Genomic DNA, 12,789 nt, shown 5'->3' on the forward strand with positions numbered 1-12,789 from the left:
AAACTCAATCTTAACTAAGAAAGAGAATTTGGACATGGACCGTAAACTCCAAGAGTTAGGAGTTATAGCTGGCCGTAAACGGGGTGAAGTGGAAGGACAGAATGATAAAGGGGGAGGGGGTCGCGCTGATGTAGTCTCTGAGAGTGAAGGTTGCTGGGAACTCAGGTGGTGGAGACCGATCCCAGGGAGAGCCTCGCAAATGTCAGCCGTACACTCTACTAGTCATCATCATTCAGTTTTCCGTGACTGCCATGACATCGTTGACTGTCGGGGCTTTAGAAGGCGTGTCATTTAGTGCGCAGTTAGAACTGCTCACCTTAGTCTTGGAGGATGTCAGTGCCCTGTTGATATCCCCCATCTATCCGTGCCCCGCCCCCCGCCAGGAATGGGCTCTGCCTCTGGCCGCAGAGAAGGGCATCCGTCCGTTATTTTCTCCGTCGTTCCCACGCACCCCACCCCCACCTCTGCAGCTATCATGGCGGCTTCGCGGTTAAGTTTGTGTGCCCGCAGCCTTTTGTGGCTCCAGGCTACCCACGTTTGCTGGAAACCGAGCTCCTCCTCTAGGGCTGTGGTCGCCCGGTCCTCTGTGGCACGAAAGAAGAAACAGAGAGAACCTACCCAGCGATGGATGGAGGACCCAGAGCCCGAGGATGAAAACGTCTACTCGAAGAACCCATACTTCCATGGTTACGACGAGGACCCCGTGGTGGACCACTGGAATATGCACGCCGTCTTCTTCTTTGGTTTTTCCATCGTCCTGGTCTTCGGCACCACTTTTGTGGCTTATGTGCCCAACTACGGGATGGTCGAGTGGGCCCGCCGGGAAGCTGAGATGCTCGTGAAACACCGAGAAGCCAACGGCCTCCCTCTCATGGAATCCAACCGGTTTGACCCCAGCAAGATCCAACTACCAGGGGATGACTGATGAACTACCGAGTGGGATGTAAGAAGCACTACGTTGCCTCCACCCCTACCTGTTTTTCTCTCACTTCCCAGAGCACAGAAAAAAAAAAAAAAACGTGCGCTACTCCAGCTAAGAATGTCAATTATTTGGCCGAGGGACCACAGCTCAGGAAGCCTGACTCACCTAAAACTAAGCTAAAGAGATGGGAGGAGTAATTATCCCCTTAATGAGATAATGAACTTTCCTTCCCAGGAACCCTGGGGCCTCCACTTTGTGTTCTGCCCACTGAGTCCTGGCTCACAAAAACAAGCTGGTTCTTTCTCCCTTATCTTTCTTTTGAATACTTGCCAATACCTGGGCATTTTTTTCTTGATGTTCTGGGCTCTCTTGTTTTTTTCTTTGCATCTCCCCTGCCCTGCTTCTGTCACGGGGCTGCTTGGTCAGCCTCCATGGCTAACCTTCACGCCTAACCCAGAAGTGGGATGGCCTTTGTCTTCTCCGACTTGTGGCATCTGACAGGATTTTCAGCTTGCCTGCCCCCACTGTTTGTCTTTTAAACTCTGATAAACTTGTTCTTAAGGTTCCCTTTGAGTCCATTTTTAAATGATTTTTGTAAGGTTTACTTTATGTGCGTACACGTGTCTGTGTGGGGGTACATGGAGTGCAGACATGGGGGGCCGGAGACCTCAGAGTCTCTGGGGCTGGAGCTGGGAGCTGAACTTTGGTCTTCCACAAGAGCTGTATGCAGCAGTTCCATTCGTTGAACCATCTCTCCAGCCCTGTTCTTTTTTTTAAATTATTGTTTTATTTTTTATTTATTTATTGGGCTGGAGAGATGGCTCTTCCAAAGGTCCTGAGTTTAATTCCTAGCAACCCCATGGTGACTCACAATCTTCTGTAATGAGATCTGGTGCCCTCTTCTGGCCTGCAAGGATACATGCAGGTAGAACTATTTTTTTTAAAATATTTATTTATTATGTATACAACATTCTGTCTGTGTGTATGCCTGCAGGCTAGAAGAGGGCACTAGACCTCATTACAGATGGTTGTGAGCCACCATATGGTTGCTGGGAATTGGACTCAGGACCTTTGGAAGAGCAGGCAATGCTCTTAACCTCTGAGCCATCTCTCCAGCCCCCGCAGGTAGAACATTTATCAGGACATATATATATTTCTCTGAGATGATAGTAAGACAGTAGATGGTAAATGTGCTGCACTGAAGAGCCCAGAATGGAGTCCGGCAAAAGGAAGATTCAGTTTTATTTCCAAGCCCTGTGGCAGTTCTTTATTCAACAAACATGTGTCAGTCACTATTACAGTTACTGGGAACAATACAGGGAACAAAATAAAGGTCCCATCCTGTAACTCCCACAGGGCCTCCTCCGTGAGCATGCTCAGCTAGTAAAGCTGATCTCCAACCCCAGAGACAACCAGTGTGTTCAGAGTCATCTCAGCTGAAGGCATGTTCCAAGTTCCACCGTACTTCCTGCTGGGCCCAGACAGAGCCCTTAGGCTTGGTACCTCAGAGCTCAAGGACCCAATCTCTCTCTCTCTCTCTCTCTCTCTCTCTCTCTCTCCCTCTTTTCGCTCTTTCTCTCGTTCTTTCTTCCTTTCTTTCTTTCTTTCTTTCTTTTGTTTTATTTTGTTTTTTGAGATAAGGTTTCTCTGTGTAGCTTTGGTGCCTGTTCTGGAACTCACTCCGTAGACCAGGCTGGCCTTGAACTCACAGAGATCCTCCTGCCTATGCCTCCCTAGTGCCGGGATTAAAGCCGTGGGTCATTGTGGCCTGGCAGGACCCATTTTCTTTAGTGCTTGTGGGAACAAGGGGTTGAAATTTAAGGGCTAAAGCTATGTTTTAAGTTTTTGGTTCTGTATGTTTGTTTTTCGAGACAGCATTTCTCTGTGTAGCCCTGGCTGTCCTGAAATTAGTCCTGTAGACCAGGCTGGCCTCAAATGCACAGAGATCTGCCTGCCTCTACCTCCCTCTGTACTTGGATTAAAAGGTGTGTGTTAGGTTGGAGGTTCTTGAACAAAAAGATCCCAGCCCACCTCCACTCTGGCCAGAAGTCGGGGCTTGCAGAAGTCTGCCAATGCAACAAAGAGATTCCTGCCAGAAGTTGTGCTTACAAAAGGCTGCGCAAGATACAAGACAAAGTGGACACTTAGTTCCGGATTCCAAAGTGACCACTGGACTCAGGACACACCTACTGGACCCCAAACCCAGGCAATACTCTGATACCTTACCAAGCACACCAGTGCCTCACACCTTTCTCCTACAAAATGCCCCTGACCCCGTCTAGCTGCCCAGTTTCATGGACCTCCTTCTGTGAACTGTCCGGAAGTGACTCGTCCCTGAATAAACCTGCTTTTTACCTTTTAATTTGGCGCAACTGGATTCATTGCAGGGGCTGAGGAGAAGCCATTCAGCATGCACCACCATTGTCAGGCTATGTGTCAAGTTTAAATTGCTGTGTTTAAGAGATGTATACAACAGAAATGCCTCTAACCTGTAACCCCTACTTCCTCAAGGACAGATAACTAACTGCACAGGATGTGTTTGATCACACGTAGGTGGGAGGGATGCAGGCAGGAAGCACTTCTGGAAGTACATCCTGATTGGATGAAAGCAGAAGTATGTAGCCTTGTGGGTTTTGCTATTAATGTTATTATTATTATTATTTAGTTTTTCAATACAGGGTTTCTCTGTAGCTTTGGAGCCTGTCCTGGAACTAGCTCTCGTAGACCAGGCTGGCCTTGAACTTATAGAGATCTGCCTGCTTCTGCCTCTCGAGTGCTGGGATTAAAGACATGTGCCACTACCACCCGGCTGTGGGTTTTGCCTTTATAAGCCCCTGACTAATACCATTCGTGGCCATTCTCTGGGGATCCTGGGTGGACCAGGCCAGTGTCCATCGTTCTGCCAGTATTTAATAAATTTGCTTCAAATTTGGCTTAAAAATTGTGGTAGTGGCTGGGTAGTTGTGGTGCACACCTTTAATCCCAGCACTCAGGAGGCAGAGGCAGGTGGATCTTTATGAGTTCGAGGACAGCCTGGTCTACAGAGTGACTTCCAGGACAGTCAAGGCCACATAGAGAAACCCTGTCTTGAAAAACCCCAAACCAAACCAAACAAACAAACAAAAAGAAAAGAAAGAGAAAGAAAGAAAGGAAGGGAAAGAAGGAAGGAAGGGGTAGAGGTTTTATGGTCTTGTGGCTCAGCGGGGTTAACAGGATTTGCCCAGTTTTAAATCTCCAATCCCTCCAAGATGATGCTGGCTCTATTCCAGGTGTGAGAAGTGTTTTTGTTTGTTTGTTTGTTTTTCTCGAAAAAGAAACAAGCATTCTACATCTCTCTCCACTCTTGTAGACTTTTATGTAAATATTTTAATCTCTGCACCTGATAAACTTTTGTTTTCTTTGGGCCACCCAGCCTCCTCCGTGCTAGCCGGCCTAGACACAGACCCCTTGGCCCTTCCTTCACTTCCATTGCATGGATTATTTTGAAGCTAGTGAATCAGGAAAGACTGTGAGGTCATCACCACAGCCAGTGGAGAAAAGACAGTCACCACTTCCTGTAGAGAGAAAATCATGGGAACCTGCTGCCTGGGCCAGGCTTACTTGCTGTTTAACTGGGAACTCTGCTTTGGCCCCACCTCTCTCTCTCCAGACCCCACTCTCTGAAAGCCTGCCCAATACTGGCTCCTCCCCGGAGCTACTCAAGACTGCTCTGCTCCTACAGACCAGGTACCTAGACCCTGGATGTGACTTCTCCTCCCTAGCTCCCAGATAACCAGGAGTTGCTTTGTTCAGATTAAACCTGGCCTTATTCATTTGGCTTGATTTGGCTTCTTCATTGGTGGAGAAACCTACTGGCGATTCAAAATACCACTTGCTAGACAGATGTGGTTCTGGAGCACCCTTTAAACAAAAAGAAATTGTTTTCCCAAGCTATTTCACTTTATTCATGTGGTTTTGGGTGTTTTTTTGAGACAAGATTTCTTTTTTTTTTAAATCTATTTTTTGATGGAGGAGAGTTATCTGTCTGTGTTTCTTTCATTGGTTAATTAATAAAGAAAACTGCCTTGGCCCTTTAAGAGAGGTGGAGTAGACAGAACAGAATTGTGGGAACAAGGAAGTAGAGTTAAGGAGAGACGCTTCAGGCAGTCGCGTGGTGAGTCTCCATGCTGCTGCTCTCCGAGATGGACGCAGGTTAAGATCTCTCCTGGTAAGGCACACCTCGTGGTGCTTCCCAGATTACTAAATATGGGTTAAAGGAAGATGTGAGAATTAACCAATAAGAGGCTGAAACTATGGGCCAGGCAGTGTTTTAAATGAATACAGTTTCCGTGTAATTATTTCGGGTGTAAAGCTAGCCGGCGGCGGATTAGCTGGTTGCTGGGAACTGGGCGGCGGGAACGCAGCCCCGCCGCTTCCCACTACAGATTGGCGCTCCAACGTGGTGACTAAATCCACTTAAAAACCTTGCCCGCTTGGGATCGGAAAGAAAGTTCTCTGAGACCATGCCAATGGCTCACTGCTCCCTGCCTGCACCTGGGCAGATGGCGGAATCAGGCTTAGGCGAGCGGGACAGCGTTTGCGGATTCCTGCCGCCGCCATAGAGAGAGAGGTGTTTTCAGTCTGCGCAGTGCTCTGCGCATCTGATTTGGCTGTAACTTGGATTAAAAGAGTTTTTGTGCTGCACGCTCAGTCTCAGAGTTAAAGTGCTGAGTGCGGCTCCTACCTGGCGGCCCCAGAGCTAGTAGAAAATGGTACATCCTCCATTTTGAAATTGGAGAGAGGTGGAGCCAACATCCAGAGCAGCCCGCTGCTCTGCAGCTCAGAGCTGCAACCAATTCAGAGTCACAAGCGGCTCAGCTATGTTGGACTGGGCGTGGCAAGCTCACAGTACCTGTTTTTTGACCTAGGAATGTCACAGCTTAGAGTCTTAAGCGCTTAGCAATGTAAAGGCTCAAATCAAAAAAGTTTCTCGACAGTAAAAAAATTACAGATTCACAATAGGACAGATTCAGACATAAAAGACTTTTAAATGAGTCACAGTGTTGGATGAATGTATGTAGGCTTGAGAGAGAGAGAAGAAAATATAAAAAATAAAGTTAATGCCTAAAAAAAGGCTAAAGTCTTTAAAGAGACAGAATAAAGTAAGTGATAGAGTAAAAATAAGCCACATAAAAATGGAAAATTCACAGAGAGTCTGGATTATGTATTTTGTTGTGTTTTCTTTGATTTTTTTGATTGTAAAGGAGCTAAGTACAGAGAGACATTTCATTATATGGGCTGCCAGTCTAGACCAAAATGGACATTTTAATGGTATGACTTCAGGATTTGGATCTAAGAACATGATGCTTTGGAAAAGAGTTTCTTCTTTTGTTTTCACAGAGGACGAGACTCTGTGGATTGCTTCTATCCCAATATGGTATGATAGACCACGCCCTCCTGAAAGGTTGCTGTGAACATCTTCAAAAAATTACTTCACTCAACTGCCAACTGAGAGGAACCTAGCACACAGGTTACACCATAAAAGACCTAAATAACAGCGCCCCCATTCAGCAGGAAGCAGTTTGGAGAGAAAAACTGCGCCCATTTTCCCAAATATTGTTTATAAATGTTCTTTTACATTTAAAGGGGGAGATGATATAGATATGAATTTGCATTGGTATAGATTTTAAGGTCAATTTTGTTATATGTATATGTATTTCTGATCTTGATTAAGCTATTGTGATTGTAGTTCATTTTAAAAACTGTAATGTATAATTAGGAAATATAGGTTGTTAATGGATAATCATTGATAATAGTTAAGCTTGTAGTCATGTTATTAGATTTTCTAGATATGTAGAGATATATTTCAGTTAGATAGACATTCTTCATATCTTTCAAAGACTGCAGAATATGGCATTTAATGTTTTAATAATTTAGGGTTTTTCATGACAATGAGACACGTCTGCTCCTGGCAGCACCAATCTACTTCGAGAGGAAGATGGGCATCGAAGAGGCTACTTATGGAGTTTGTTAGCCATTTGGGCAAGAAACTGCTCTTGCCTGGACTGTTGCATAAACTGGACACAAGGAACCCACAGAAAGAGGACTGCTAAACTTGCCTAAAGGTGAGATGGTCTCTCAGGGTTCCTGATTCGTGAAAGAGTCTGCGAGACGTTCTGCAGGACACAGCAGAAAGTGACTGAACTGTCTTTGGAATTTTTCTGCTTCATGGAAATGTCTGCTGGATACTGTGGGCCTGAAGGCTGAAGATGGATGCCCCAAAGGTACAGAGGAACTTTGGGTGACTGTCCAGGCAGCGAGTTGTCTCTGTCATTTCTAGAGTTTTATAAGTTACTTATTTCTTGTTTACTTAGGTAGCATTATATCCTTCTGGAGTCTTTGATGGAGTTGAAGAATAAATAGATAGTTATAGATTTCCTTAGTTATGATAAAAGATAAAATAGATTTAAATATTGTAACTGTAATACTTACTTGATAACTGTTTTGTTATATGTAATTTTGCTATGTTAAAGTTGAAGCCTTTCTTTTTTGTTTAAACAGAAAAAGGGGAAATGATGGAGGAGAGTTATCTGTCTGTGTTTCTTTCATTGGTTAATTAATAAAGAAAACTGCCTTGGCCCTTTAAGAGAGGTGGAGTAGACAGAACAGAATTGTGGGAACAAGGAAGTAGAGTTAAGGAGAGACGCTTCAGGCAGTCGCGTGGTGAGTCTCCATGCTGCTGCTCTCCGAGATGGACGCAGGTTAAGATCTCTCCTGGTAAGGCACACCTCGTGGTGCTTCCCAGATTACTAAATATGGGTTAAAGGAAGATGTGAGAATTAACCAATAAGAGGCTGAAACTATGGGCCAGGCAGTGTTTTAAATGAATACAGTTTCCGTGTAATTATTTCGGGTGTAAAGCTAGCCGGCGGCGGATTAGCTGGTTGCTGGGAACTGGGCGGCGGGAACGCAGCCCCGCCGCTTCCCACTACAATTTTTTAATATTTTTTTTTTTTTTTTTTTTTTTTGGTTTTTCGAGACAGGGTTTCTCTGTGGCTTTGGAGCCTGTCCTGGAACTAGCTCTTGTAGACCAGGCTGGTCTCGAACTCACAGAGATCCGCCTGCCTCTGCCTCCCGAGTGCTGGGATTAAAGGCGTGCGCCACCACCGCCCGGCTATTTTTTAATTTTTAATTTTATTTTATGTGTATCAGTCTGTGTGAAGGTGTCAGATCTTGCAGTTACAGACAGTTGTTAGCTGCCATGTGGTTGCTGGGAATTGAACCCAGGTCCTCTGGAAGGGCAGTCAGTACTCTTAACCACTGAGTCATCTTTCCAGCCCCGAGACAGGGTTTCTTTGTGTAGCTCTGGCTAGTGTAGAACTTGCTCTGTAGACCAGGCTGACCCTGAACTCAGAGATCTGCCTACTGAGTGCTGCCTTCACCTCCTGGAGATTTGTTTGTTTGTTTGCTTATTTATTTATTTATTTATTTGTATTTGTTTTTTGGAGCTTGTACCACAATCTCTTTTCTCCAGAGTGCTTTGCCTATGGTTAGCATTGAATCAAGGGGAGGTGAAGGGATGCTAAAGATCATAGGGTAAAGCTGTTAGTAAGCATGAGACTAAGTGCTAATCCAAGACTCTGGATAGGTGTCCAAATAACCACCAGCCAGGATTCCACCTTGGAGAGAATGGCACTTTTTCAACAGATAAGAAATCTGAACAATCAGACAATCAAGACAAAAGACAACTATTAAAAAGAAACCTAGACAAGCTTATTACCAGTGATAAAATAAGTTATGAAACTAAATACCTAGTTAGAATGTTCTATCAATTTGCATGCAGAAAACAAGAGTGATCGTCATATGTAATTTTTTTTTGTTTTTTGTTTTTTTTTTCGAGACAGGGTTTCCCCGTAGTTTCTAGAGCCTGTCCTGGGACTAGCTCTTGTAGACCAGGCTGGCCTCGAACTCAGAGATCTGCCTGCCTCTGCCCCCCGAGTGCTGGGATTAAAGGCGTGCGCCACCACCGCCCGGCTGTAATTATTTATTTTATGTGTTTGGATGTTTTGTCTGCATGTATGTCCACAGATGAGCGCGTCGGATCCTATGGGATTACAGTTACAGACAGTTGTGTGCTGTCATGTGGATGATGGGAATCGAACCCCTGACTTCTGGAAGAGCATCCAATGCTCTTAACCACTGAGCCATCTCTCCAGTCCCTTGTTTTTGTTTTTAGGCAGAATCTTGCTACATACCCTTGGCTGGCCTAAGCTCCAGTCTCTGCCTTTGTGGCAATGGGATTATTGGTGTGTACCATCACGGCTAACAATAAGGTCGTTTTATTAATGTTTTTCCTATACCAGTCCTACCACAATCCTTCAAAGGTGAAGCCACTGAAACCCAAAGGTGAAATACTTTGCGCTGAGGCACATACCCATATTGGAGCAGTCCCTGTGGCTTCCAGTGTGTCCCTTTAAGAGGAAAGTTTGTCCCTGGCAACGGATGCTGAGAGAGGGCCCTGGGGAAGGAAAGGAACAGGACTGGGGGAGGGGAAGACTGGCCTATGGTGAGTTTGAGAACCAGAGCAAAGCAGGACTGTGGGCAGAGGACCTGTAATTTCAGTCTGGCGAGATGACGGGTTCTTCTGGGTCAAGACTGAGGGTCTGTGGTAAGTGCCTTCCACGTTTGATTTGCATGGTGTGGCTTCTACCTGGAGTATTTCCCCACTCATTTCTGTTCTTCTGCATGCCCAGCTTTCTCCTGGCTGCCAGTCGTTATTAGAAGGCAGCACAATAACAAGTCCAAAGAGTTTAGAAGCTGGGCATGGTGGCATATTTCTAAGGTTCCAGCGCTCAAGAGGCAGAGGCAGGTGGATCTCTGAATTCAAAGCCAGCCTGGTCCACAAAGCAAGTTCCAGAACAACCAACAGTTATGTAGTGAGACCTTGGCTCAAAAAAACCCTTAAAATAAAAATATTATTTTTATATATACAAATGCTTTGTCTGATTGAAGCATGCTTAGTGCCTGTAGAGGTCAGAAAGTGTTCAGATCCCCTGAAACTGGAGGTGGCTGTGAGCCACCATGTGGATGCTTGATCCTGGGGCCTCTGCAAAAGCAACAAGTGCTCTTAACCTCTGAGCTGTCTCTCCAGCCCCCAAAATATTTTTTTTAAGTAATAAATAATTTAGGAGCCACCAGTAGGTTTCCTCTTTCTCCACCTGGAGTGTGCTCTTTCGAGGGTGGACATTTAGGTTGAAAGGGCTTGTGGAGGTTGACAGTTGACCTTGGCTCGGTGACTCTTTTAAGTCAGTTCCTCTTCTTAGAAGCTGTCAACAGGCTAGCTAGCATAGGAAGAAGGGGTAGCAGGGAAGCCATGGCTTACAGAGGCTCCTGGCAAGACCTGCTGGGAATAAGTGGAGTGGGACTCTTAGGCTATTTTTTTCTTTCATTGTCTCCCAAAAGGGAAGTCCACTGAATTTAACAAGGCCAAGGGCGCATGCTCAGATAGTGTTTGCTGAGTGGAGGCTGTTGCTGTGTTGTCTCTGGTCCATCTGGGACTTCTTCAGCCAGCGGGGACAGAATAGTGTTGTCTATGGATCAAAGCGCAGCCCTGGACAGAGCGTGAGAATGTGCGAATAAGCCAGTCTCCTCACAGCGTAGCCAGGTCTGGAGAATGGCTAGCATGGCTGGATCTTAGAGACAGCTGATTCACTTCCACAGATGAACACCAGGCCTAGAGAAGGGATGGTCTTGACCAAGGTCTCAGTGTCAGAGGCTCAGTCCACATCTATAGGAATTCCAGCCAAGAAAGGTTTCGTTTTTGCATTTTTGTATGTATATATTTAATATTACTGTGTATATGCTATATAAGAGGGCGCATGTGTGGAGGTCAGAGGATAACTTCATGGGATTAGATCATTCCACCTTTACAGTGGGCTGTGGGGATGAACTCTGGTCTCGGGGTTAACAGCAAGAGCTTTGCAGCAGGGCCACTGTCTGAGGAGTATCTCAGAGGCCCCAGAGGGTGTTTTTCAGTTTAAACGACCTACCGAATCCAATCCTAGTCCTTGTTATTCAGCTGATACCCTGAGAGATAGCCTGGTGGAAGTGTGGGGGAAAATGTGCCCTTGGGCCAGGTTAGGTGGGGAGCGATGAAGGCTTTGGGGAGGCCTTACTAAGGTCTTACTGGCTGGCCTTTAGAGCTGGGCGAGGAATGAGGAAGGGGATCCAGCAGAGCAGATGTGACTGAGTAAGGAATGGAGGGTTACAAAACCACCGAGTGACAGATAGGGACCAGTGTTTGCATGAAGGTGAGAGGGTTGGTGTCCTGGGACGAATTGCAGCTGGGCCTTGCTAAAAACGGGGACAAAGAGCTTGGCTGTTATTCACAGGGCTCTTGAAAGTCAGGACAGCCTGGCTCACAGGAGCCTGGCAAGCCTTGGAGTTTGGCCGAGACCTGGGGTACCTTGCAGGTCTATAGCGCCGCCTGGTGTTCATACCTCTCTTGCAGTATAAACATTTTACCGGAAGAGGGCAACATTGCTCGCCAGGACCTGTCCTCAGGCTCAGCAGGGTGTTCCATTCAACGTTGTGATAGGTCCCTGCTGGGTTCTTGGTGATTCTTCTAAGCCAAAGCCCCTGAGTCTGAGGCTTGGGTCTCATGTTCTTCCTAACCAGCATGGAAGTCGTCTTCTTCTTCTTCCCACTCTGTCCACACTCCTCTAATCCTAAGATGAACAGCTACCCTGCATGCCTGTCTTCCAACATCCACAGCGTTGTTTCCGGAGTGGTTAGCAGTGACTTCTTAGGATGAGGGAGTTCCTGGTGACTTTCCCCTTTCATCTCTGTGATGCTATTGCTTACTGTCTTAGTTAAGGTTACCATTGCTGGGATGAAACCGCACAACCAAAAGCAAGGTGGGGAGGAAAGGGTTTGTTTGTCTGGCGTTTCCACATCCACTTGTCACTGAAGGGAGTGAGGGCGGGAACTCAAGCAGGAAGAAACCTGGAGGCTGGAGCTGATGCAGAGGGCACGAAGGGGTGCTTCTTACCGGCTCGCTCAGCCTGCTTTCTTATAAAACTCAGGCCATCAGTCCAGGGATGGCACCACCCACAATGGGCTGGCCTCTCCCCATCAATCACTAATTTAGAAAATACTCTGCAGGTTTGCCTACAGCCTGATCTAATGGAGACATTTTCTATTTGAGGTCCCCTCCTCTCAGATAACTGTAGATTGTGTCAAGTTGACAGAAACCATCCGGACGCTTACATTTTTCAGAACATTGCTATTACAGTCTTTCACTTTTTTTTTGAGATAGAGCTTCGTTCTGTAGCCTAGACTGGTCTGCAATTCACTATATAGTCCAGGCTCATCCCAAATTAGTGGCAGTTTTCTTACCTCAGCCTCCCAAGTGCTGGGGTTGTGGGTAAGGCATGTGCTATTTATCATACCTGGCAAGAATTTTGTTTTGGAAAAAAAATGACTTGAGAAATTAAAGCATACCTCTTAAATCAGTGTTAGGCTTAGTGAAGCTCCCGGAGGCAGGGTAAATGGCCCTGTGGTCCTATAGCTGGTCTCTGAATGTGTCAGAGGGTCTCTTATGTGCCCCGTACTCGGCTGGTGTTTCTCTAGAAATCTGGACACAGGACTGACCTTTCACAATGCAGCACAGCCTTCCTCTCCCAAATTCCTGGTGCCCTGCTCCATCCTCCCGATTCCCACGGCCTGAAAGGCCCTGGCCCACACTGCTGCTTACTCTCCTGCTCACCACGGTGGCCTCCCGCTTTTCTGTCCCCCCAGTATTCTCATTTCTCCACATCCTCTGGTTCAGCTGCCTGGAGTGGACTTCCCACTCCACCCGGGCCCTGCACCATCTGCGTTTGGGTAGC

At 46.3% G+C, this 12,789-nt stretch overlaps 1 protein-coding gene across 1 annotated transcript; it reads left to right on the plus strand.

Moving 5' to 3' along the window:
- Positions 1–475: 475 nt before the first annotated feature.
- LOC119822201 (NADH dehydrogenase [ubiquinone] 1 beta subcomplex subunit 11, mitochondrial-like) lies at positions 476–925 on the plus strand. Its single transcript, XM_038341180.1, has one exon. The coding sequence runs from the start codon at positions 476–478 to the stop codon at positions 923–925; it is 450 nt and encodes a 149-aa protein (XP_038197108.1).
- Positions 926–12,789: the final 11,864 nt, after the last annotated feature.

Source organism: Arvicola amphibius, chromosome 9, assembly GCF_903992535.2.
Source record: "Arvicola amphibius chromosome 9, mArvAmp1.2, whole genome shotgun sequence".
Lineage (NCBI taxonomy): Eukaryota > Metazoa > Chordata > Mammalia > Rodentia > Cricetidae > Arvicola > Arvicola amphibius.

What these genes read in the sequence shown, in the direction of transcription:
- LOC119822201 (XM_038341180.1), top strand. Translation starts at nt 476, where the DNA reads ATGGCGGCTTCGCGGTTAAGTTTGTGTGCCCGCAGCCTTTTGTGGCTC.